The sequence below is a fragment of the Penaeus vannamei genome, chromosome 2 (assembly GCF_042767895.1).
Source record: "Penaeus vannamei isolate JL-2024 chromosome 2, ASM4276789v1, whole genome shotgun sequence".
NCBI classification, from domain to species: domain Eukaryota; kingdom Metazoa; phylum Arthropoda; class Malacostraca; order Decapoda; family Penaeidae; genus Penaeus; species Penaeus vannamei.
In genome coordinates this window covers 11,834,825-11,859,824 of record NC_091550.1, presented here as the reverse complement: position 1 = coordinate 11,859,824, position 25,000 = coordinate 11,834,825, and the positions used below count along the sequence as shown (strand labels likewise).

The 25,000-nt window shown below is 45.0% G+C and overlaps 2 protein-coding genes across 4 annotated transcripts in view; one reads left to right on the top strand and one right to left on the bottom strand.

Moving 5' to 3' along the window:
* LOC113821856 (innexin inx2) overlaps positions 1-25,000 on the top strand; it is a 323,879-nt gene that overhangs the window by 193,227 nt on the left and 105,652 nt on the right. The window lies entirely within an intron of this gene.
* LOC113823294 (ankyrin repeat domain-containing protein 50) lies at positions 12,384-22,659 on the bottom strand (the record flags this gene model as incomplete). Its single annotated transcript, XM_070127644.1, has 6 exons — positions 12,384-15,965; positions 16,178-16,403; positions 17,442-17,791; positions 18,204-19,634; positions 19,808-20,006; positions 20,288-22,659. Coding segments are annotated over 4 exons (4,350 nt in total), but the record flags the coding sequence as incomplete, so codon positions are not given.

Genomic DNA, 25,000 nt, shown 5'->3' with positions numbered 1-25,000 from the left:
CTCTCCCGCTCTCCCTCTTTCTCCTTCTCTCTCCCTCTCCCTCTCCCTCTCCCTCTCCCTCTCCCTCTCCCTCTCCCTCTCCCTCTCCCTTTCCCTCTATCTCTATCGCTATCTCTGTGTCTATCTATCTATCTATCTATCTCTAAGGCTTCTTGATTTACAAAAAAAAAATCACACATATTCACAGATGAGCTGTGAGGCCGCGGCGAAGGCGACCCGTGTGTGTGTGTGGCTCTGTATTTACACAGAAAAGCCGAGTCGGGTTCTGTGTGTTTTGGGAAGTGAATCTACCCACAAACGGGACGATGGCCACATACCAGCCCATGGGAATCGAGGGCAGGTATGATGTGCTCTGCGGGGAAGGAAAGAATGAAGAAAAAGGCAGAAGCTCGCCTCTAGAACACACGAAGGGACACGAAACTCGATGGGTTTTCCAGGTCCTGAATGTGGATAGGAAATGTAAACCTTCTTTCGTATTGGCTTGTCGTTATTCATACATAAACATAAATACATAATATATATATATGAAAATAATGTGTGTGTGTATGAGTGTGTGCGACTGTTTGTTTGTATATGTGTAAGTGTTCGTGCGAATACTTACAGATGTGTAACCGACTGTCCAGCCAAGCGAGGATTTAAATTGGTGATTCCTCTTAATATATATATGTGTCTGCACGCGCGCAAGTATGGAGGTTTGATTTGATGAGATTTATTTACAGAACATCGTACATGCCCTGTAAAAAACTTATATTTATGTAAAGGGCTGTTAAATAAACATCAGTTCTACATACCTGAAGGGCTGTGGCATTATACTTATATCATTCACATATCCTCTAGTTGGTAAAAAAAATAATAATAATAATAAAAAATAAAAAATACTCCGAATCATACCGAAGGCAAGACGTGTCTATGATTAAATTAATATAATCAATAAGTGCTGGTCTCAGGACAGGCTCCTTTGTGTAGAGAGATAAGTACAATGAATATCCTAATTAACTGATACGTTACAATACAATACGTTACTGAAATCTTTAGAAAATTAATCAATCAACCAATGAATAATAACGAGGTATAGAGCAATACAGGACTGAAAGCATTACGAATATATGAACAAGAATTGCATAAAGTTGTTTTTTTAATATCTTTTTTCTCTCCCTTTCAAATTACATTATATTTTCTTCTTTTTCTTTCCAAACTACAAGGTAAATAATCAGTATCCCATAAAAGGTAAAATGAATCACATCCTTAAAACGAAACAAGAATTATTTTCAGTTTTGAAATGTAACGAAAATCTTTAGGTCGTCGCTCAATATTGGCGCGAGATTCTGCACCGCGTGTCGCCAGCCAGTGATACTGAGGACACCCTTGTGTTGCTTATTTTTCAACATTTTTTTCCCAGACTGTCATTTGTTAATAATACTTTATTGGATTTTTTATTATTATTATTATTATTTTGGTATGAGGTGAATAATTGTTTTTTTTTTTCTTTCTTTCTTTCTTTTTTTTTTCTTTTTTTTTTTTTTTTTTTTTTTTTTTTGTTTTTTTTTTTTTTGTTTGTGGCGAAGGCTGGATGGCGTAATGGATTTTCTGTGTATAATTTTTTATTGTATACGTGATTTATAACGTTAGTCTCCACGCAAGAATAATAAATGTCAATGTTTTGTGTGTCTCGGTGCCGCTCACGAGGCGAAAAAAAAACGTTAGGAAATGAATGCGCTTTGCGACTGTCATATTTTTCCATGGGGGTTCCGAAATAGAGGAAAAACGATAACATTGCTAAGTTAGACAATTGATGAAAAAACAAGTACAATATGAATATGTAATGAAACAAACAATGAAGTAAAAACACCCATATGCAAGTTCAAAGAAAATAAAAACTATTGTTTGATATATATTCTCAGTATCAAATAATGTATATCACTGTAGCTGTAACCAAGCCTGTGTTATTAACCTAAAAAAGAAAATGATTTACCAGGAACTGAAACCTAGAATAAGGTCTATATATCATATTACATAAAATATTATATTATATCTATACATACATGTAAACCTACACACAATTTCAGTTTCATTTGCATCATTCAATTTCTAATAAATTAAATAGAAAAATAAATATAAACTATGTTTAGAATGATTTTTATACATTTTTGCTTCTATGATAGAATGAATATAGATTGTCAGTATATACGGTTATACCAGGGCCAAGATATTTATTTTTTGAATGAGAGTTGTTTCAATTCCGTTCATGAAACCTTTTATCAAGAATTCGGCAATTACGTATAGGCAAGTCAAATAGATGAATAATTGCATGCATAGGAGTATAATGAACTAAAAAAAAATAACTAAATTAAATTAGTACAGCACAATAAACTAAAAACAATCACACCATAACTGTATAACAAACCGAAAACGCATATCCAGACCTTACCGATAATAAAAGGAAAAGTATAACATGCCATATAACCTACTGTGTACCCCGATACAGCTGATCCCCGAACCCCAAAACCACCACCAGCCTATAAGGAGCTTTAAGCCAAGCAACAGTACTTCTCCGTACCATTATCCCCGTCTATCCCCGAGCCTCAAGATCCCATAGACCTAATGGGCCGTACTAGAGGGGGAATCTCACAGTAATCCCCAGTGGACGATTACTACCCGTGATCGATGGGTTAACAGCGAGAGAGCCGGGGTGGAAGGCCTAGCGGTGGAGGGAAGGTTAAATACTCCTCTATCGCCAGTACGGTGAGGATTTGGTCGATACTAATAGTCTGTGGAGGGAGAGAGAGAGACCTGTTGCAAGGGAGATACTTGTAGTCTGTTGAGGGAGAGAGAGACCTGTTGCAAGGGAGATACTTGTAGTCTGTTGAGGGAGAGAGAGACCTGTTGCAAGGGAGATACTTGTAGTCTGTTGAGGGAGAGAGAGACCTGTTGCAAGGGAGATACTTGTAGTCTGTTGAGGGAGAGAGAGACCTGTTGCAAGGGAGATACTTGTAGTCTGTTGAGGGAGAGGAGACCTGTTGCTACAAGGGAGATACTTGTAGTCTGTTGAGGGAGAGACCTGTTGCAAGGGAGATACTTGTAGTCTGTTGAGGGAGAGAGAGACCTGTTGCAAGGGAGATACTTGTAGTCTGTTGAGGGAGAGGAGACCTGTTGCTGCAAGGGAGATACTTGTAGTCTGTTGAGGGAGAGAGAGACCTGTTGCAAGGGAGATACTTATAGTCTGTTGAGGGAGAGAGAGACCTGTTGCAAGGGAGATACTTATAGTCTGTTGAGGGAGAGAGAGACCTGTTACAAGGGAGATACTTGTAGTCTGTTGAGGGAGAGGAGACCTGTTGTTGCAAGGGAGGTACTTATAGTCTGTTGAGGGAGAGAGAGACCTGTTGCAAGGGAGGTACTTATAGTCTGTTGAGGGAGAGAGAGACCTGTTGCAAGGGAGATACTTGTAGTCTGTTGAGGGAGAAACCTGTTGCAAGGGAGATACTTGTAGTCTGTTGAGGGAGAGGAGACCTGTTGCAAGGGAGATACTTGTAGTCTGTTGAGGGAGAAACCTGTTGCAAGGGAGATACTTGTAGTCTGTTGAGGGAGAGGAGACCTGTTGTTGCAAGGGAGGTACTTATAGTCTGTTGAGGGAGAGAGAGACCTGTTGCAAGGGAGGTACTTATAGTCTGTTGAGGGAGAGAGAGACCTGTTGCAAGGGAGATACTTGTAGTCTGTTGAGGGAGAAACCTGTTGTAAGGGAGATACTTGTAGTCTGTTGAGGGAGAGAGAGACCTGTTGCAAGGGAGATACTTGTAGTCTGTTGAGGGAGAGAGAGACCTGTTGCAAGGGAGATACTTGTAGTCTGTTGAGGGAGAGACCTGTTGCAAGGGAGATACTTGTAGTTTGTTGAGGGAGAGACCTGTTGCAAGGGAGATACTTGTAGTCTGTTGAGGGAGAGACCTGTTGCAAGGGAGATACTTGTAGTCTGTTGAGGGAGAGGAGACCTGTTGCAAGGGAGATACTTGTAGTCTGTTGAGGGAGAGACCTGTTGCAAGGGAGATACTTGTAGTCTGTTGAGGGAGAGACCTGTTGCAAGGGAGATACTTGTAGTCTGTTGTGGGAGAGGAGACCTGTTGCAAGGGAGATACTTGTAGTCCGTTGAGGGAGAGAGAGACCTGTTGCAAGGGAGATACTTGTAGTCCGTTGAGGGAGAGAGAGACCTGTTGCAAGGGAGATACTTGTAGTCTGTTGAGGGAGGGAGAGACCTGTTGCAAGGGAGATACTAATAATCTGTTGAGGGAGAGGAGACCTGTTGCAAGGGAGATACTTGTAGTCTGTTGAGGGAGAGAGAGACCTGTTGTTGCAAGGGAGGTACTTATAGTCTGTTGAGGGAGAGAGAGACCTGTTGCAAGGGAGATACTTGTAGTCTGTTGAGGGAGAGAGAGACCTGTTGCAAGGGAGATACTTGTAGTCTGTTGAGGGAGAGAGAGACCTGTTGCAAGGGAGATACTTGTAGTCGGGGTTTTCTTCGGAGTATTTGTTTTGTCCGTCTTTCAAGCAAATTTTGTTTGGGTTTCCGTGTATTCTATAGAGATTTTTTCTTTCTTTTTTAGAAAATCGGGATCGGTTTCAGATTCTTGTGGTGTCGTTTGACCTGTACCTTACAAATATCTATATTTAGTGTTGTAATTTTCCTGGTATTTGTATTGTGGGAAAACACGTTCATCATTTCTTTTTTACGAGAGGTTTGTTGACATTTCGCTACTTGCTTCCCCTCAAGGAACTGGTTCTTCACTCCACGCTCCTCCCCCCCCTCTTACACCTTTAAAAATATACTGATTAATTGCCTTTGAATTTGAAAAGAAGAAAAGGAGAAAGCATAAGGACATGATTATTCAAAAAAAAAAATTATGCTATGCTTGTTCATATATCCGTTTTTATCCCTGTATTGCTCTTTGCCTCGTTATTATCATCCCTCCCCCCCCACCTCCCCACCATGGAATTCGAGGGGTAGCGATTGATTATAAAAAGACAAAGTTTGGAAAGATGATGCTTTTGTTTATCAGAGAAAAATACACATAAGAGAACTTCCTTTTCCCCGACAATTGACTACCGCTTTCCCAGGTTAGAAACCACTACTTTAAAACTTGTTTGATTTCCTAACACTTAAAAAACAACATTTCCCTAAACAACCTCCTTTCCACTTACGAATTACGGTCATTTTATTATATTACTTTTTATTATATTTTATTATATTAACTTCGCCGCTCCGATATCGACGATTTTGGTATCGTTGGATTCCTCTCACTCTGTACAAGTCAAATATGTAGGTTTTATTGCGATAAACTTGGCCCCGATAGCGACAAACTTGGCCCCGATACCGACAAACTTGGCCCCGATACCGACAAACTTGGCCCCGATACCGACAAACTTGGCCCCGATAGCAGGGGCGACGACGTCGGAGCGGCGGACGTAAGATAGAAATTACAAATTAGAAATAAATTACAAATAAACACAATATGAACCCAAGGCAAAGAAAACGCTATTGGACGCTGCCAAGATGACCATCACCCAGACTTATATACAAGTTTCTTTCGAGCTACAAAGTTCCGGTTCAAGTAGGAAATATTCTTCCATCACAAAGGCAATAAAAAAAAAACAGCTGGAGAGTTCTTACAAGTGGTCGTGTGATCCAATATGTCCCTATTGATGATAGAGGCTTCAAAGGATGTCTCATATGGCCCGTGAGGATACGATATTGCTCTTCCTTCTTAAGCGATAGCTAATTTGGTCTGGCTGTTTGTTCTATCGTTCTTTATGGAGTTGTTTGTCCTAAATCCAGACTTCAATCTCTGTACCTTTTAGTAGAGGATCTTTCGTAATATCTGGATAATATTTAAAGCATAGCCTGTTAAATGTCAAGGTAAGATAAAGTAAAATATAGAAGAACGATGCGATATACACATAGTTCCTTCTGGCAGCCATTTAACCTGAATGCCAACACCTTAAAAAAAAACGTGTTTATAACACCATGCTAATTCTGAAAGATAATCTTGATCACCGAACGAGGAGGAAAAAAAGAAAGAAAAAAAAATTCACGCTAAATCAACCAGTATTTTTTTCCTTTTTCTTTTCTTTATATATATATTTTTTTCTCTTTTCTCTTTTTATTGGCGCTTCTTGCCGCTTATTTGGGCGAGATTCACGTTTGAATAGATGCTTAATCTTATCCTTGCAGAGTTTCATTGCAGAAGACGGCAGCCATTCATAACTAATCAGAAAAGATCAGTCCTGTAAGTTGAAAGATTTCCTATGCAATCATATCCCTCACAGACAGTGTTACCAGAAGAGGAATGACTCCTGAACTGCATTTTGTGTGTGTGTGTGTGTGTGTGTGTGTGTGTGTGTGTGTGTGTGTGTGTGTGTGTGTGTGTGTGTGTGTGTGTGTGTGTTTTCCGATACGATGTATTTAAAACAAGTGATAATGTCTGAAGATTTTATTAATGATTATGACCGTAACGAATTGCATAAATAATGTAGTAAAAAAAAAACATAAGAATAATTGTGTGTTTGTGTCTGTCTGTGTCTATATACGTGTCCGTGTGTGTGTGTGTCCGTGTGTTTATGTGTCCGTGTGTGTATGTGTCCGTGTGTGTATGTGTCCGTGTGTGTATGTGTCCGTGTGTGTATGTGTCCGTGTGTGTATGTGTCTGTGTGTGTGTGTGTCCGTGTGAGAGTGTGTCCGTGTGTGTGTGTGTCCGTGTGTATATGTGTCTGTGTCTGTGTCTGTGTCTATGTACGTGTCCGTGTCTGAGTAACGGAGATTCTCCTTTTGGCTCAAAGTGGAAAGGTCTCATGAAACCCGAGCAACCGCGGGACACGGCGACCCCCTCCCTCAGAGTGTGCGGAGAGCCGGTCAAGCACCCTCGGTAGAACTACGTCAGATGAACCCTTTTTACAAAACTCCTTTGACGAGGTTCAGAATCATACTTATATCCTCTTAAATAGCGAGCATAAGGACGTAATGAACTAAGTAGTGATTATTTTGTCTTGTATACTCTTTTTTAATTGTGAGTGAGGTTCTTATTCACTACTTGGAGAATCTTAGACTTCTTCGAATTCGTTGTATATGATAGGAATGGATATTATCAGCCAAATTAACTACAGGTGAATTTCTCGGTGTTTCTTGTCTTATAGACTTGTTTTGTTTTGATCATTAGTGAAAACTTCAAGGACGTTCCTGCAAGCAACTGGGTACGAATTTCATCGCAGGAAAAAGGGGACGATAACCGCAGTAATATTAACTAATCCTCAAAAAAAAAAACAAGGAAGCTGCTTATAAAACTAACCATTCACCATTAGAAGACATGAAGCCGACGTGGCACCAACAGATACTCAAAATTAAACCATAAACCGACGTAATTCTCATCATTTCTCTAAAAGCAAGAAACCGATTTAATAACAAGCATTTATCTCAAAGCAAGAAACCTATTTAACAACATGCAATCCTTATAAAAGATAAAAAATAAAAAACCGACGTAGCACTAACCAATGCTCAAAAGAAAACAAAATTTAGCAATTCTTATTAAAAGGGAAGAAAATTTTAAGGTTTCACAGACTCCTCCGGTGTACTTGAAGGTTCGATGCGCTTCGGAACCAAGAAAGCTTTCGAATCACAGAGAAAAATGAAATAAATGAATAAATAGAAAAAAAATATACGAATGAATAAACAAAAGGATGATATAAATGAGTGAATGGATGAAAAAAATATGGGATGAGTGAATGAATAGATAAATAATAAACAGGGGGAAATACGCGTTTTTAAAAGTGGGTTAAACTCACCAGACCTACTTACAGTGAAGCCTCTTTCCATTGCAGCGAGCTTGTACCCGATGCCGAGTGCGGCGTATCAGGACTAATCTCGGTCATTTCCCGGCTGCAACGATGCAAAAAGAAGCCGCTGCAATGTGTCTTGAGATTGGCTGGATGCCGATTCACTCTGGCGTAAGTAAACTACAAATTACAAGTTTTTTTCTTGGTTACAAAATAGTTAATCTTGTTTCAACTCTTGTGTGAACGTCAGTAGCAAACGCAACGTTGAGGCTTGTGGGTAATGTTCTCTAGTCTTCTTGTATCAGATTTTTGTGCACTGAGACTACTTTGTCTTGTTCGTGGGTGGAGTGTCGGCTTTCCAGAACGCAAGAGTGAGACAGAGAGACAGACAGTGAGTCAAGAGACAGACAGACAGACAGATACACAGACAAGAGACAGACAGACAGATACACACACACACGCACACACACAGATACACACACACACGCACACACACACACACACACACACACACACACACACACACACACACACACACACACACACTCACACGCACGCACACGCACACACACACACACACGCACATACATACATACATACATACATACATACACACACACACACACACACACACACACACACACACACACACACACACACACACACACACACACACACACACACACACACACACACACACACAGAGAGAGAGAGAGAGAGAGAGAGAGAGAGAACCAAGGCAGTGCTTATCATATATTTCCCCCATCGTGTCCATTTCCTATAACCAGCTTATGAACGTCTTACGCCCGGAGTCCGTCAACGAGAGACCTAAGCAAATAATACGTACGGATCCCTCTTTGCTCAACATAATCTTTATCATAACAAGTCTTTTCATAGGAGTAATTCTTCAAGGAAAAGATTAGATTCAGCAATTGTCTTTCTCTTAAATTATCAAATTATACAAAAATAGGAACGTTACATATCACCGTTGGTCGCACCGGTACCCCCCCCCCCCCTCGAAGCCTAAGGATAACGAACGTAAACAATTTTAGATTATTTTGAGGCCATATGGTATGGGTATTTAGAACATATCTTAACATATATCTTATTAAGATATACATGTAGCATCAACTTTCACTGGCTAAGTTGTCTCATTAGTGAATGCCTTGAATATATGCGATACTCATTAACAACGCCTATTGTGTTTGGTTGAAAAGTTATAAATAATACATGGTAACTCGTACAACAAGGGGCGTTTAGAGTAAACTAGTATTTCTTTTGATTTGTTTCATTTCAAACCAGTAATATTCGGTTTGCTATCAGAGTGGGCTTTAATCATCTGGGGAAATCTCTTGCCAAATGTTCATGATTAATTCGTAGAGCAAGCAGGTAATTTCCAGTTAAAGTTTATGATCTTAATAAATCATTTTATCGAAATCTTCCTTGCAATCCATTTTAAGCTATATTGGTAGAATATTTCCAGCCACAATATTATGTAACCAGACCATAAATAATCTTCAAGCAATAGATATTACACGATGTCATGCAACTATAATTCCGGACAACAAAAAAATGCATTGTTGAGTCTCCCCCCCCCCCAAAAAAAAAAAATGACTGCCAGCGATAAAATATGACAAAGCAGATAAGTCAGACGTCGAGGGTAGACTTCCCGGCTCTAGAGATCACCAGAGATAGAATATAGAATCTATTTCGCGCCGACAGATGAGCTCGAACTGAGTCGTCGCCTCCCACTGAACCATTACGCTGACATTCCGTTCGTTTAAGTCATTTGATATTAATATAATTTTTGAATATCTAAGTTGCTAGAATGTCAGTAATTCCCCAAATGTGTCCTGCAACAGCACTGTTCATTCTATGAAGCACTGCTACAGGTGTTCCAATTATCAAATAATGAAAAATTAGAAGATACAGAATTAACGTTTCTCTATGGGAACGGCCCACAAAACTCGTTTCTAAGTGTGCCAGACTATACAGCATTGTATATATATACAGCATTGAAAATATTATATATTATGCGTGTACAAAGACAATTATATAGCGGGCAAACGTTGGACGACGTATAGCCTCTGCCAAATACTGTCACAATATACGAAAGATAGGAAAACTTTCGGAATATCTGTGTTCATCGGGTAAGTGCTCAACCAGAACAATAGATGGCGCTGGCAACTGCTTCAGAGCGCACATGCTTCCTAACGCTAGGAATAGATTTTTTTCCAATCTTTCACATACTGTATAGTCATTGCCTCTACCTCGAGAGATTCTGTAGGTTACCTCTTTCCCCTTTGGATTAGGGATAATGAGAGCTATTACCATTATCGACTACACATTACCCTGAACTCCCGAACACTTTACATCAGTTCTGGTTAATGGATAACGGTTGCAATAAACGTGCTAGACTTCAAGGACTTATACCACTATGGTATAGTATAGCAGCGAAAAGGGTTAGGAATGAGTTAATGATTTGGATTTACAGGTTGAGCAGTTCTAGAGGGTAGTATGGTGGTAGTCGGACGCCAGTGCTCACACTTGATACAATGGTGTTTGTTGATCGCAAAAACGACAATATTTCTGAGTGGTTTGTAGTAAGTTGTCAGTTTGAATTTGTCAAATTAGATAAACGATTTTTTCCCTGCAATTGTCTTTATACAACAGTTCATATTTTTTTTTCCTTTTGGTCCTGAAATGATGGGTTACTGAAAAGTAATTAGATTAAAACAGAGGGAGAGATAGAAGGGATTTTTTTTTTCTCCTTTTTCTTCTTTTCTTCCTTTTCTTTATCGAGGAAAAAAAGCAGCTCACATGCTCGTGATAATAGGATAAATTTGACATGTCTAAGAAAATGTTTTATATTCCAAATAATTATCATAAAATCCACTTTTCACCAGCAAGAACAACCTGCCAAGTGCACATTTTATTTCGATATATAATAGTAATAAGCCAACAGAATCAAAGTAATCAATAAAGAAAAAGTATTATAATATTCAAGCATCTTTACACAATACTTTCCCTCTTACTCCTCTTTTGTAATTATCTGTAATTCTCATCATTTTCCCACTCTCACGTTTCTTCCTTTTTTCAGATATCATGTATGTATTACTGATAAAAAAGAACGATGACAACAGCAGTAATGGTGATGAAAGCGATAACAAGAGAGATAAGGCCAGATAAGAAGAGACAGGTATAAGTATGTTAAAGTGATGGAAGAGAGAAAAGGAAGAAGAGAGAGAGAGAGAGAGGAATGGGGAGGCAGAGAGAGCGAGAAGCAGGCATACAGGCAGACATGCAGACAGACGACAGGAAGACGTACACACGCAGACAACGTAAAACAGGCATACAGACACAGACAACCTCAGGCAGGCATACAGACACAGACAACCTCAGGCAGGCATACAGACACAGACAACCTCAGGCAGGCATACAGACACAGACAACCTCAGGCAGACATACAGACACAGACAACCTCAGGCAGGCATACAGACACAGACAACCTCAGGCAGGCATACAGACACAGACAACCTCAGGCAGGCATACAGACACAGACAACCTCAGGCAGGCATACAGACACAGACAACCTCAGGCAGGCATACAGACACAGACAACCTCAGGCAGGCATACAGACACAGACAACCTCAGGCAGGCATACAGACACAGACAACCTCAGGCAGGCATACAGACACAGACAACCTCAGGCAGGCATACAGACACAGACAACCTCAGGCAGGCATACAGACACAGACAACCTCAGGCAGGCATACAGACACAGACAACCTCAGGCAGGCATACAGACACAGACAACCTCAGGCAGGCATACAGACACAGACAACCTCAGGCAGGCATACAGACACAGACAACCTCAGGCAGGCATACAGACACAGACAACCTCAGGCAGTCATACACACAGACAACCTTAGGCAGGCATACAGACTCAGACAACCTCAAGCAGGCATTCAGTCGCAGACAACCTCAAGCAGGCATACAGACACAGAAAATCTCAGGCAGATATACAGACACAGACAACTTCAAGCAGGCATATAGGCATAGACCACGCCAGCCAAACATAAAGAGAGACCACACCAGGCATGCTTACATAGACCACATCAGGCAGACACAGATAAACATGACCAACCTCAGGCAGGTATACAGACATTGACTTTGGCAGACAGAGGTGAACAAAATTAGTCTTTAGACCTATTGCACAGAATTCTTCACAAAGAACAGAGATTCCAGTTTAGGTTCCAACTTTGATTTAATTACAGTATTTGGCAAGAAGGAAACTAACTTTTTATTGCAATTTTATTTTTTCTCTATGGAAAGAAAGCATGCCCCAAATATTATTTATTGTAAATGTTCTCTTTTCATTTCATAATAGAAGATACATGAATTTACAAATATAAAAATAATAAGCAATCTGCATTTTTACTAGTTCATTCAAAAAGCGTAAGATTCAATAAATGTTAGGAGTATTTGGATATGGCTTTTATATGTTTATATGATGTGTACCCATATACATGCACCATAAGGAATGTATCAGGAACTGTAAAACAACCATGCCAACAGGATTATCATTTATTCACTGTTCTTGGAATTACATCAAGTAATGCCTAACAATACATATCGTTAAACAGGATTACAGCCAAAGGCTACATGAACAGAAAGAGCAGTATTTCTGCACTATGGCTTTTTAATAGTATCACTTGAGAGAGAGAAGTGCAATATATGGAACCAAAAAAATGTTTGAGGTATAAAAAAAAAAATAAAATGATATTAATGTCTATATAGATTTTGTAAGAAATCCCTAATTCTGAAAGTTTCACCTGAATGGAAAATTGCAAGAGCTTCTGTTGGCATCAATCTGTAGAATGCTTTTCTGACAAAATATGTTGGTAATCCTGACTTATACAGATATTAGTGGGAACACTGACTTACGGTAATTTTGTCTTGACTGATTCATTCACTTCTTTGTAAAATACTTTGCTTCATTCTACATGGAACATTGGTTATGCAAACATAACATCATAATACATGATGCACAGTCAATTATCCTGTTTTATTTTGTTTTTGTGTGTATATAATACTGACTACAATGCCAGTATGTTAGGCCATTACAACTGACCTACTTGATACAACAAGAATTGAATAACAATTAAGTTTTTTTTCTGTACTGAAGCACCAACTCAAAAATGTGTTTAGATACAAAGCTTGAGCGTTTTATAGTCCACATGCCCCAGCAATGTTTATTGAGACAAACCTGCTAAAAAAAAAGGGGGGGTAAGTTTACTCTTCACTTGCTTGTATTATATTGTACTGTATCATCAATAATACAGTACCAAGAGAGCAGAACCCACTGCAGTCTTGGCAGTGTGGTTCTGGCATTGTCACCATAGTAGAACATCAGAAATGAATGTTCACTTTGGACATGATAAGTCCTTACAATAAAATACAACAAAAAGATATTAAAGCTGGCCTGAACTTTTGAAGCTAAGCTACTGCTGCTACAACATGTAACATGTAAGGAAATAAGCTTTACATATTACAAAATACTGTACAAAATAAATACAGGGTAATTCTGTAGAACAAGTCTACAGATGAAGACACTCATACGTACAGACTACAAAATGCATATTCAGATATGAATATAAATTTACTTGCATTGTGTAATTAACATTAAATTAGGAAAAAAATTCTGCTTCTCAATCTGAACTAAAGCTTGCTTATCAGATGCTTATCAGAAGGTAAATAAGGAATCAGAAACTGCAGGGAATACACCATCCAATACCCTACTACATAATGGAAACGACTCCCATTACATCATTACACAATATCAACAAGGCCTTCTTCTTCAGTGTGACCAAATAGTCTAACGTCAGAAGTGACTAGTGAAAATAGTTTACCATATCACTTTTTAACTGGTTTCCAAATGAAGCTTATGGTAGTGTAACTAAACAAACCATTATTTTCAGAGCTTGCAGGTACTGAAAAAGCAATGTTAACGTCTAAGAAGCTACCATAAACAAATGAGCTCATACGTAGAATGATTATATGCTCTTTGTCATTTCAAAATATACCTGAAAATTAACCTATTACAACTCTAATTCTGAGCACAATTAATTAGCTGTATTACAAAGTTTGGTAAAGTAGCGAGCTGATCTAAAGAAGTATCCACCTTTTTCTTTTTAGAATCTTGCATTTCCATGACCACACCTGCCATGAATGTTTTGTGACACTGAAGTAAATTGATATAACTGTTTTCCTTTTTTCTCTGAGCACTTTTTTCCCACTACAGACTAACCATATAAATATATTGCTAGCTTGTTATACGTAGTGAAATAATGAATAAATAAACTATTTTTCTCCCACACATACAAAATTTATTCTAAGCATAAATAGCACATAATAGAAAAAAGGTGAATAACACAACATCAGTAAACTGCCTAATGTGAGTCCGTTTTTTTCCATTACTGCTTCACAAGTAAGAGCTAAGATATGCAATACCAAATGAGATATGTATCAAATGATAAAGAAGATGGCTTCTCACTCATTATTTATACAATTTAAGCAAAATGATAGTGAACACTACAGTTGCAATTAAACATACTTAGATCTTGCCCTAAGTAATTTAATTATTACAAAATGTACCTTTAGTTTCTACTCTTCCAAATAAATAAGAACTTAATCCAAAAGCTGATATCTTACAATATCAGTAGTGTTATTTTACCTATACATGTCAACTATTAGTGAAAGACCACAAAAAATCATTAAATATACATTTTCTTTTTCCATTCAGTAGAAATTCTTTCACAGCAATTAGTATGTACCAAATATTTGTGCACATTGATATATATATATATCTTTACAGTAGAAAAAAAACAACGTATATTTCTTAAATTTGCCATTGCATTACTTTTTCTTGGTAAACAACTTTAGTAAAATCATACAAATTGATGTTACTTAACAAAAAAGATTTCTTTTTTTCCTTTATTGTGTATAAGGAAAATGAAAATGGCTGAAACAAATTTTTTTTTTACCCCACAGCGACATGGTTCTCCTTTTAATATCATATTACACTAACCAAATTCTTATATTATCGTAGTTATAGAGCTGTACATTATTACATCGCACACTGTAATATGTTCATGAAAGGTTATGTTGCTAACTGTACATGTGCTGGAGAATACTTTTTACAAATGCACATTATGGGGTACAGCACAGCGAACTACACGACTAGGATAGGTTCCGCTATATACAGTTAGGATACAACAGGCAACAATACACACTTGGATGTGCTTGTATACCACTTTGAGATCTTGATTAAGACTTATCACTTTTCATGCAATCTGTGCATCGTTAAGAAGGATGGTAGAATAAAATTAAAAGAAAAAGTACTATCATTTCACTCATACTGTTATCTTTCTAATCTGTGCATCCTTTGTCCTACTTTGTCTTAGCTTTGAGAACTGAGGAATCCAAAATTCGCATCCAGTTGAACATAATTACAGTGATGGGGAAATTTATCTTGATTTCAAACTGACATACAAGCCAACCTTGCACAAACTTTGGTGTGGGGTCTCAGACAAGCGGATAAAACGCTGTACTGAGCATTGTCACTATCTTGGCACCAGGACGGTAAATGTGACACAGAGATCCAAAGTTGTGTTTGCAAATGTTACCAGTCAACTTCCTCTGCCTTTTTTTTTTTTTTTCTTCACCTTTTTTGAATGACCAATATTCACCTTCACTCATTAATAAAACAGAAGACAATGTATTATTTTCAAGTTGAAAAAGAAAAATTGTATAATAAATAAACTTCCAATCACATGGGTGTGGTTACCCTTGCAAACACAAGCACTTTCCATGGTTCATTAACCTGAACTTCATGCGAGTGCTTCTGAATCTCATTATGACACTAAAGATGCCACCACTGTTACGATATCACTGCTTTGTTGCACTCATTCTTATCATAGTCTTTGTTTGTTCTGTAACTAGTTATCCACTACTATGATAGAAGTTATTACCATCAACAGAGAACTGACGTGTCTGCATTCTTTCATGTCCTACAAGTCTTGGTAAGAAAGCCAGCATTTTAATTTCATTCACTTTTCCTAAAGCTTTCTTTGACCCACACCAGAAACAACCTGGATAGAAAAAAAAGGTTCAGATAATTTCACTGCTCATTAATGTATTATTATAACTTAAAGGTACTAAACTGCAATCAGTTGAAACTCAATTTGTCTGCTAAATTGACTAACTATTTTCCCAAATCTCTCTTTAAACACTAGAAGAAAGTGATTCATATATATATCAACAAATCTAAAAATAATAATATAAAATAAACTGCTTTCCATACCTTATTTGTATGTATCTGTTGCAAGAGGCTTGTCAGAAGTAAGAACACTATTCTTCTGTTCTTTTTCTAGTCGCTATCCTGAGGCATCAAAGCTTATCCGTGATGTTTTACTGCTCTTCAGGTGGACAATGTTTTATTTTTTCAGTAGTCGGTAGTAACAGTGGTGCATCTTCATTGGAATCCTTGGTGCTGTGGCCGGGAATCACTGCATTCCATCCTCGTCTTTCTGCAAGTATGTGAGATGATGATATTTCATGATATCAAAGAAAATGTAAATAAATTCAATAGGTGTAATGCTAGTCTTGCCCTTTATGGCATTTTTTTTTCCTAGGCTGATAGGAGTATAAAGACCATTTACAATCTATGAATAATATTTCAGCAGAAATTATTGGCCTTTATTCATAATTCCATTTTCATGGTGTATAATCTATTTAAGTAAAAAGTAAAATCAACTGTTACAATGTGTTTAATTTCCATTTCTCCTCTCCCAGGGCTAAATTAGCCAAAAAGCTTCAGTAAATACATGCATGCATAAACCACGCATAAACCACAACAGCTCTTCAACATTTCTATTCAGCTCTTTAGCATTTCACATAAGTTACTACCACACCTGTCAAACTGCAAGAGCACTAAAATTACCAAAATTCAAAACCATATAACAAACTAAAATTATACTATAGTTAATTTGCAAGTATCGAGATAACTAAGACAGCTGAAGTTCAAAATTGTCCTACAAATCCTTAATCATTGGATATATATTTCAATAATTTACCATTTTGTCAATTACACTTTTAATCTTGCTTATTTGTGCTGATCTGTCTATAAGGGAAAATTAAGTTGTAACTGTGAAGCACGCATATGGGTGAGTCTGGCAATGAGTGGCTGTGTGGACAAGTGAGTAATCGAGTAGTGTGACAGAAAGAGTGCATGACTGAATTTAGTGAGTAAAAGATGATGGGCATCATAAGTGATTGATTACTGAATTCATTAATAGTTAAGGATGTGTTAGTGTATGATTGACAGAAGGTAAATCATTGGCTGATTGAATAAGTGAGAATGAACGAATGAATGAATCGGTGAGTGATTACGAGGCTGAACGAGTGACTGAATGGATGAGTGATGGCACGTGAATGGATATGGGGATGAACGAGTGAGGGTGTACTGCGTGCAAGTGCGTGCGTGAGGGAACCGTCGACTCCACAGCCGTGTGTGACCGGCTGCAAGCCCTGGGCCGACCTCGACCCGGCAAGAAGCCTCAACTTACGGTCATAGCGGCGTTTCCTTCTTGAGCGGCAGGCCGTTGGGCCTCGCTGGTGGCTGTCGAGGGCGACCACTGAGGCCGTTCCTGAGGAGGTGGGCGGCCTTCGCATGGGCGGCCTTAAGGCTGGGGTTGGTGACGATGCCATTGCGGCGCGGGCGCGGCTCGGGGGATCGTGTGCCCAGGATGATGCGCATGTGCTGGTCCTGAGTGAAGGTGAAGCCGGAGGAGCCGGGCGAGCCTGCGCCGCCCACGCCCGGCACGCTCACGCCCATGCCGGGGATGCCGCCCAGCCCGGGCACGACGCCGCCTCCGCCTCCACCGCCGCTGAGGACGCCGCCGCCTCGACGACCGATCTTGCAAAATAATGAAGGACATGAAGTGCGTCACAAGGGCGCCGGATTACTCAGTCTTACCTGGAAGGACACCTGTTTGCATATGTTTAATAAGTTCTCATCAAAGTCAATCCTACGGCAGTTAGTGCAGCCATGAAAACCACACCGCAGCGCTTATATCAACCACAGCCTAATCTCTGAGCGTTCATGCAAGCTGCTAAGGAAGGGAAACTTCCGCCGAGGCAAACCACAGCTGGCAGATCCAGCTGCGCTCGACAGCCGGGGAAGGCTCGCAATGCGCAGAGGCTTACTAACAGAAGAGAGAATCCCTCTGACACACGTTTCCCAACTAAGAAAACCTGGGACCTTACCCCCTCTCCCCTAGGGCGTTGCGGAGCCCGAAGGTCTGCCGCGCAAAGCCGCAGCTGCTTACCTCTGGCGTGATGCTGACGGGGGGCGCGGAGGGGCGCGGCGGCCTGACCGCGGAGTGCTGAAGGGGCACGGTGTAGTCGTCCTCCAGGATGGCGCCCGCCGGCAAGTGTCGCCCTCCGCCCGGACCGTCGCTCAGCGGCGACAGCGGCGGAGAGGCGTAGAGCGGCGACGCGGGTTCGTCGAGCGGGGTGAGGGCGGGCTGCGGCGGGGGCGGGTGGCGCCGCCCACGCCCGCGCCCGCACTGCTGCAGCTGCTGCGTGAAGCTGAGAACAGGCGACATGGCCGACGCGGGGGGCGCCGACGGAGCGGGCGGCGCCAGAGGCTGCTGGTGCTGCTGCAGGTGCGCCTCGCGCGGCGTGGGGGCGCGCGGGCCGCCCGAGGAATGTGTGGAAGTGGTGAGGTTTCCGGAGGACTTGGAGGACGAGTGCTGGCCGAGAGACGCCACGGAGCGGCGCTTCTCGAAGGTGGACTCGGGCGACTCCGCCGGCGACGCCGTCAGGCCCGGGCACAGCAGCGCCGAGCAGGGCTTGGTCTCGGCCGTGGAGCCCGAGCCGACGGACGAGGGCGCCGCCAGGCCCCGCCCCACCCCGCCCGCCTGCTGCTGCTGGATCAGGCTCTCCTCCAGCATGCGCGCCACGTGGATGTGGCCGCCCTTCAGCGCCACCTTGATGGCCGTGCGCCCGCAGCGGTCCGAGTGCGCGGGGTTGGCGCCGTACTGCAGCAGCACGGCCACGCTGGCCTCGTGGCCCTCCTGCGCCGCGATGCTGAGCGCCGTGGCGCCCTGCGAGCAGGTGTGGTCCACGTTGGCGCCGTGCTCGAGCAGCAGGCGCACCACCTCCGCGTGGCCCTGCCAGGCCGCGCTCTGCAGCGGCGTCCGGTTCTCCTTGTCGACCGCGTCCACGCGCGCGCCCCCCTGCAGGAGGAGAGCGACCATGTCGGCGTGGCCCTGCCAGGCGGTCACGTGCAGGGGCGTGCGGCCCTCCAGGTCCGTGCTCTCCACGTCGGCGTTGCTCTCCATCAGGAAGCGCGCCATGTCCAGCCGGTTCTCCAGGGCCAGCAGGTACAGCGTCGACCGCCCGTCGGCGTCCTTGTAGTGCAGGTCCGCCTCCCGACACAGCAGGAGGTGCACCACGTCCTTGTGGCCCTCGAGCGCCGCCACGCGCAGCGCCGACCGCCCGTCGTGGCTCGTGTGGTGGATGTTGGCGCCCGCGTCCAGCAGCGACGCCACCACGGCGGCGTGGCCCTCCTGCGCGGCCAGCACCAGCGCGTGCTTGCCGTCGTTGTCGACCTCGTTGACGCGCGCACCCGCCTCCACCAGCGCCTCGCACACCTCGCAGTGGCCCTCGAAGGCGGCGTAGTGCAGCGGCGTCCACCCGGCGTTGTCGCGGTGCGTCTCGTCGAGCCCGCGGTCAAGCAGGAGCCGCACGGTCTCCTGTAACATGGGACAAACGAAGGAGTAAAAGAAATGCTTCAATAAACTGAACATGCATGCAAAAATGAGACCAACTATCACTTCCTGTCCACCCGCACCCCTGGCGCCAAGAACAGCAGGCAGAGCCCGCGCCGCCCGGGCCAGGGGCGTCTCCCGCGGCTCGGCGCCCTTACCTGCGAGCCCTGCGCGGCCGCCACGCTCAGCACCGTCCTGCCCTCGGCGTCGATGTGGTCCACGTAGCAGCCCCAGAACAGCAGGCGCTCCACCACCGCCGCGTGCCCCATCGACGCCGCCGCCAGGAGGGGCGTCCTGCCCGACCGATCCACGTGGTCTACATCCGCCTCGTACTCCAGCAGGAGCTCGCACACCTCCCTGAGGAAGGCCGTGAAAAAGTCAGATTCTGAGACTCTAAAGGGATCGGATTAAGGGCATTAGATCAAACAGACAAACTCAATGTACCCGAGACACTGACAGAAATCATATTAAAATGCCCTACACCGTTACTAAACATATATCGTATATATCACAGATTGCATCCTCACAAACGATCAACAAAATTATGGGGACCATTATAGCGATCCATACGAGAAATTTCGGATTTGTTCCCCGGCCCCCTCCCCCTCCCCCCTATATGAGCGGTCGCCAATACTCACGTGTGTCCCTCGAAGGCGGCGACGAGCAGCGGCGTGAGGCCGTCGTGGTCCTGGTGGTCGACGACGGCGTCGCGCTCCAGCAGAGTCATGACGACGCTGCCGTGGCCCTCGCTGGCCGGCACGCAGAGCGCCGCCACGCTCAGCGCCGTCCTGCCGTCCACGTCCTGGTGGTTGACGTCGGCGCCCGCGTCCAGCAGCATCTCCACGATCTCCGAGTGGCCCATGTAGGCGGCGGCGATGAGCGGCGTGCGGCCCTCGCTGTCGGCGCGGTTCACCGCCGCTCCGTGCCGCAGCAGCGCGGCGACAACGTCCTCGTGGCCGCCCCACGCGGCTGCCCGCAGCGCCGTCCGCCCGTCGCCGTCGGCCAAGTCCACCTGCGTACCGCCGGCCAGGAGCGCCGTGACCACGCCCGTGTGGCCGCCCCACGCCGCCGAGCGCAGCGCGGTCCAGCCGTCGGCGTCCGCGTGGTCGGGGTCGGCGCCCGCGCCCAGCAGAGTGGCCACCACCTCCGCGTGGCCATGTCGTGCCGCCAGGTTGAGCGGCGTCTGGCCCGCCCTGTCCTGCAGGCCCAGACACGCCCCGCGCTCCAGCAGGAGGCGCACCAGGGAGGCGTCGCCCTGGTGCGCCGCGCTGTGCAGGAGGGAGCGGCCGCCGCTGTCCACCTGGTCCACCGGGCCGCCGCGGAGGTACGGGTAGAGGGGGTCCTCGCGGTGCCGCCGGCGACGACGCTCGCGCCGCCGACTGCTACTGCTGCTGTGGTCGCTGCTGTGCCGCCCGCTCGTGCTGCTGTGTCGCCCGCCCGTGCTCTGGCGTCCCCCTGTGCTCTGCCGCCCGCCCGTGCTCTGACGGCCTCCCGTGCTCTGGCGGCCGCCCGTGCTGATGCGGCTGTTCGTGCTGTGGCGGCCCGTGCTGACGCCCTCCGTGCTGCGGCCGCCCGTGGTGCCCTCGCCCACGAAGTGCCCCGGCAGCGGCACCATCGTCACGTACTCTTCATCCTTCTCCTCCTCGTAGTCCCGACTCTCGGCCTCCAGCTGCCGCAGCCGCTCCTCCTCGACTTGGTCCTTCTCCTTCTCCTCCTCCTCCATCGACTGCTCCTTCATCTGCAGAAGGTCCACCTCGCACGCCAGCTCCTCGAGGGTGTCCTGCCGCACCTCTTCCTGCTGCTCCTCCTCCTCCTCCTTCGCTTTCCCTTCCTGCTCCTGCGAGTCCCTCTCCGCCTCGCCTTCGTCCTCATTCTCGTGGGCCGCCACCTCCACCTCGGCCTCCACCTCCCCCTCCTCCTCTTCCTCCTCCTCCTGCTCCAGCTCCTCGTACCTCACCTCCGTGGGCGGCCCTTCCTCGTCGCCGGCTTCGTCCACCTCGTCATCCTCTTCGTCCTCGTCGTCGTCGTCGTCTTCGTCGTCCTCGTTGGGCTGGTCGTCCGGGAGGGAAGCGCCCGCCTCCTGCAGGATCCTCAGCGCCCTCGGGTCGCGCGGGGGCGGCAGGTCGCGGCACTGCTCCAGGGGCGCGCCGCACGACACCATCCACAGCGGCAGGTGGAAGTGCTCGAGGGGCGGCTTCACGTGGATGCGCGACAGGTGGAGCGCCAGCTGGTGCACCTGCGTCACGTCGAGGCTGGGCGCCTCCACGGAGAGGCACATGGCCAGCATGGCGTGGCCGTCCGCCACGTCCACCAGGTACTTCTGCGTGCAGTGCTTCACGTCCAGCAGCCACTCGGCGAAGCTGTGGTGGAACAGCAGCACGCGCAGCTCGTGGTCGGGCGCCAGCACGCGGCGCAGCAGCGACCAGCGCTTGGCCCAGTCCTCGTCGGCGAGGTCCGGCAGGCGCGTCTCCACGGCGCGGCGCAGCTCCTCGGGCGAGAGCGGCGCGCGCGCGGCCAGGATCGCCGCCAGCAGGGGCATGACGCGCTGGAAGTGGCGCCGCGGGTACAGGCGCTGGCACAGCCACAGGTACAGGCCGTTGAGCGTGCCGGGGATGTGGCGGATCTCCCTGAGCGTGACCCAGCCCTCCGCCACGCCGTCCAGCACGCGCTCCAGGTACAGGAAGCAGCCGTTGCTCTTGATGTGCAGCTGGTTGAGCATCTCCGCCGTCTCGCGCGACAGGTGGTGCCGCAGCGCCGGCTCGCGGTCCAGGCGGCACAGGATGTACTGCTGCACGTCGCGCACCACGTGGCCGCGCCGCAGGTCGTCCAGCGCCACCTTCCTGAAGCCCGCGAACTGGCGGATGACGGAGCGCGAGGTGCGGCGCGCGGTCACCACCAGCAGCAGCCACTGCGGCAGCAGGTGGTGGTGCGTCGCCAGCAGCTCGGCGATGCTGCGCGACGGCCCGCTGTTGTTGGCGTCGGCCAGGTTGGCGTCGTCGCGCGGCGTCTTCCTTTCCTCTCTCCCCCCCTTCCCCCCCCTTCCCCTTCCTTCCCCCCCTCTCACTTTTCCCCCCTTCCCTTTCCCCCTGTCCCCCTTTCCTTTTCCTCTTCTCCCTCTCTCTCCTCCCCCTTTTCCCCCTTTCCCCTTCCTCCTCTTCCCCTTTTCCCTTTTTTTCCCCCTTTTCCTTCCCCCTCACCCCTTTCCCCTCCCACCCCCCCTTCTCCCCCCTCCCCCTGGGTTTTTCTTTCCCTTTTCTCCTCCATCCACTCATCCCTTTTTTCCCCTGGGGAAAAAAAAATAAAGAGGAAGAAGAGAAGGGGGGGAGGGAGGGGGGGAAAAAAAGGAGAGAGGAGTGAATAGTATGTAAATGAGTAAGGGAGGGGGGAGAGGGGGGAGGGGGGGGAGGGGGGAAAAGAGGAGGGAGAGAGAGAGGGGGGGAGAGAGGGAAAGGGGAGGGGGGGGAGGGAGGGGGAGAGGAGGAGAGAGGGTGGGAAGGGAGGGAGAGAGGAGGGGGGAGGGGAGAAAGAGGGGGAGGGGGAGAGAGGGGGAGAGAGGAGGAGAGGGAGAGAGAGGAGGGAGAGAGAGAGAGAGAGAGAGAGAGAGAGAGAGAGAGAGAGAGAGAGAGAGAGGGGGGGGGGGGGGGATGAACAAAATCGAGACAAAGACACCACATTCAAAAATCTATCATTTCTTCGCAAAATTCCTAAATAATGATGATGATGATTGATGATGATGATGATGATGATGATGATGATGATGATGATGATGATGATGATGATGATGATGATGATGATGATGATGATGATGATGATGATGATGATGATGATGATGTTTAAATGATATATGATATATGATATATGATATATGATAATGATAATAATAATATAATAAAATATATAATATAATAATAATATAATAAGATAATAATAATAATAATAACAATTAATAATAATAACAATATCAAAAAAAACAATAATAATAACAATAATAATAACAAAATAATAATAAATGACGATACAAATACAAAAAAAACAACGTAAACAAACAAATCAAGCAGAAATAAAAACAATATTTTAATCTCTCGAAAAAAAAATCTCTCCCAAAAGGTACGAGAAAAACAAGCAAAAAGGTAAATGTTTTTCACTGAGGTTGTATTTTTTTTTCTCATCTATCTTTCTTTTTTTCTTTTTCTTTATTTTCTTTTTTTCTATTATTATCTCTGTATGTCTTTATTTTGTTATCTCGTTGTTATATGTCTGTCAATGTGTCTATCTTTGCACTATTTGTTTCTGTCTTTTTGTTATATGTATATATCTATCTAGCTCCCTACACACACACACACACACACACACACACACACACACACAACACACACACACACAAAAACAAAACAAAACACAAAAAGACACAAAAAGACAAAACAAAACACAAAACAAAACAAAACACACACACACACACACAAACACACACACACAAACACACACACACACACACAAACACACACACACAAAAAAAAAAAAAAATACTGTAAGGACATGTAGACAGCCGTATCTGTTTTTTTGACCCCCCCACCACTAAGGCAGGTCGTTTCTTGACCTTTCTCCCCCCTCCCGGGGCTCACCAAAGGAAAGTAATTCGGGAAGGTAAATTTCAGGAAGGCCACTTAAGAGAAGGTAACTTAAGGGAAAGCATTTAAAAAAACCAAAGAAGGACAAGGGAAAGTCATTTAAGGGAAGGCCATTTTGGGGGAAAAGTCATTTAACCGAAGGCCCCTTTAAAGGGGAAAAGATAAGAAGGCCATTTAAGGAAGCTCTTAAGGGAAGGCCACAAGGGAAAGGGCCCTTAAGGAAGCCCAAGGTAAGCTCATTAAGGATTCCCAACCCCGACCAAGGAGGGGCTTCCCCAAGAAAGGTCGCGAGAGGCCGACCAAAGTTAAAAGAGGAAACCGAGAAAATTCTAGAGAAAAAAAAAATTAAATCATCCCATTTCCTCAATTCCTCATTTCCCGTCTTCCTTTCCCCCTTTTCCTTCATTTCCTCCCCCGTCCACGGAGGCTAAACAAAAAAACAAACACGCCAAAACACACCCCAGAAGCCCACACAAACAAAACGAACGAACACAAACACCCAGAAAAAATCAGAAAAAGAAGTAATCATAATAAAAAAAAAGCCAAAGCAAAACATCAAACAAGCGGTAAAACAAAGAAGAACAAAAAAAAAACAAAACTAATGAACACCCGACAAGCTAATGGGAACAACAAAAACCCAAAAGGGGAGAACAGAGGGAGAGCGAACCGTGGGAAGGGGGAGGGGGGGGGGGGGGAGGGGGGGAGGGGGGGAGGGGGGAGGGG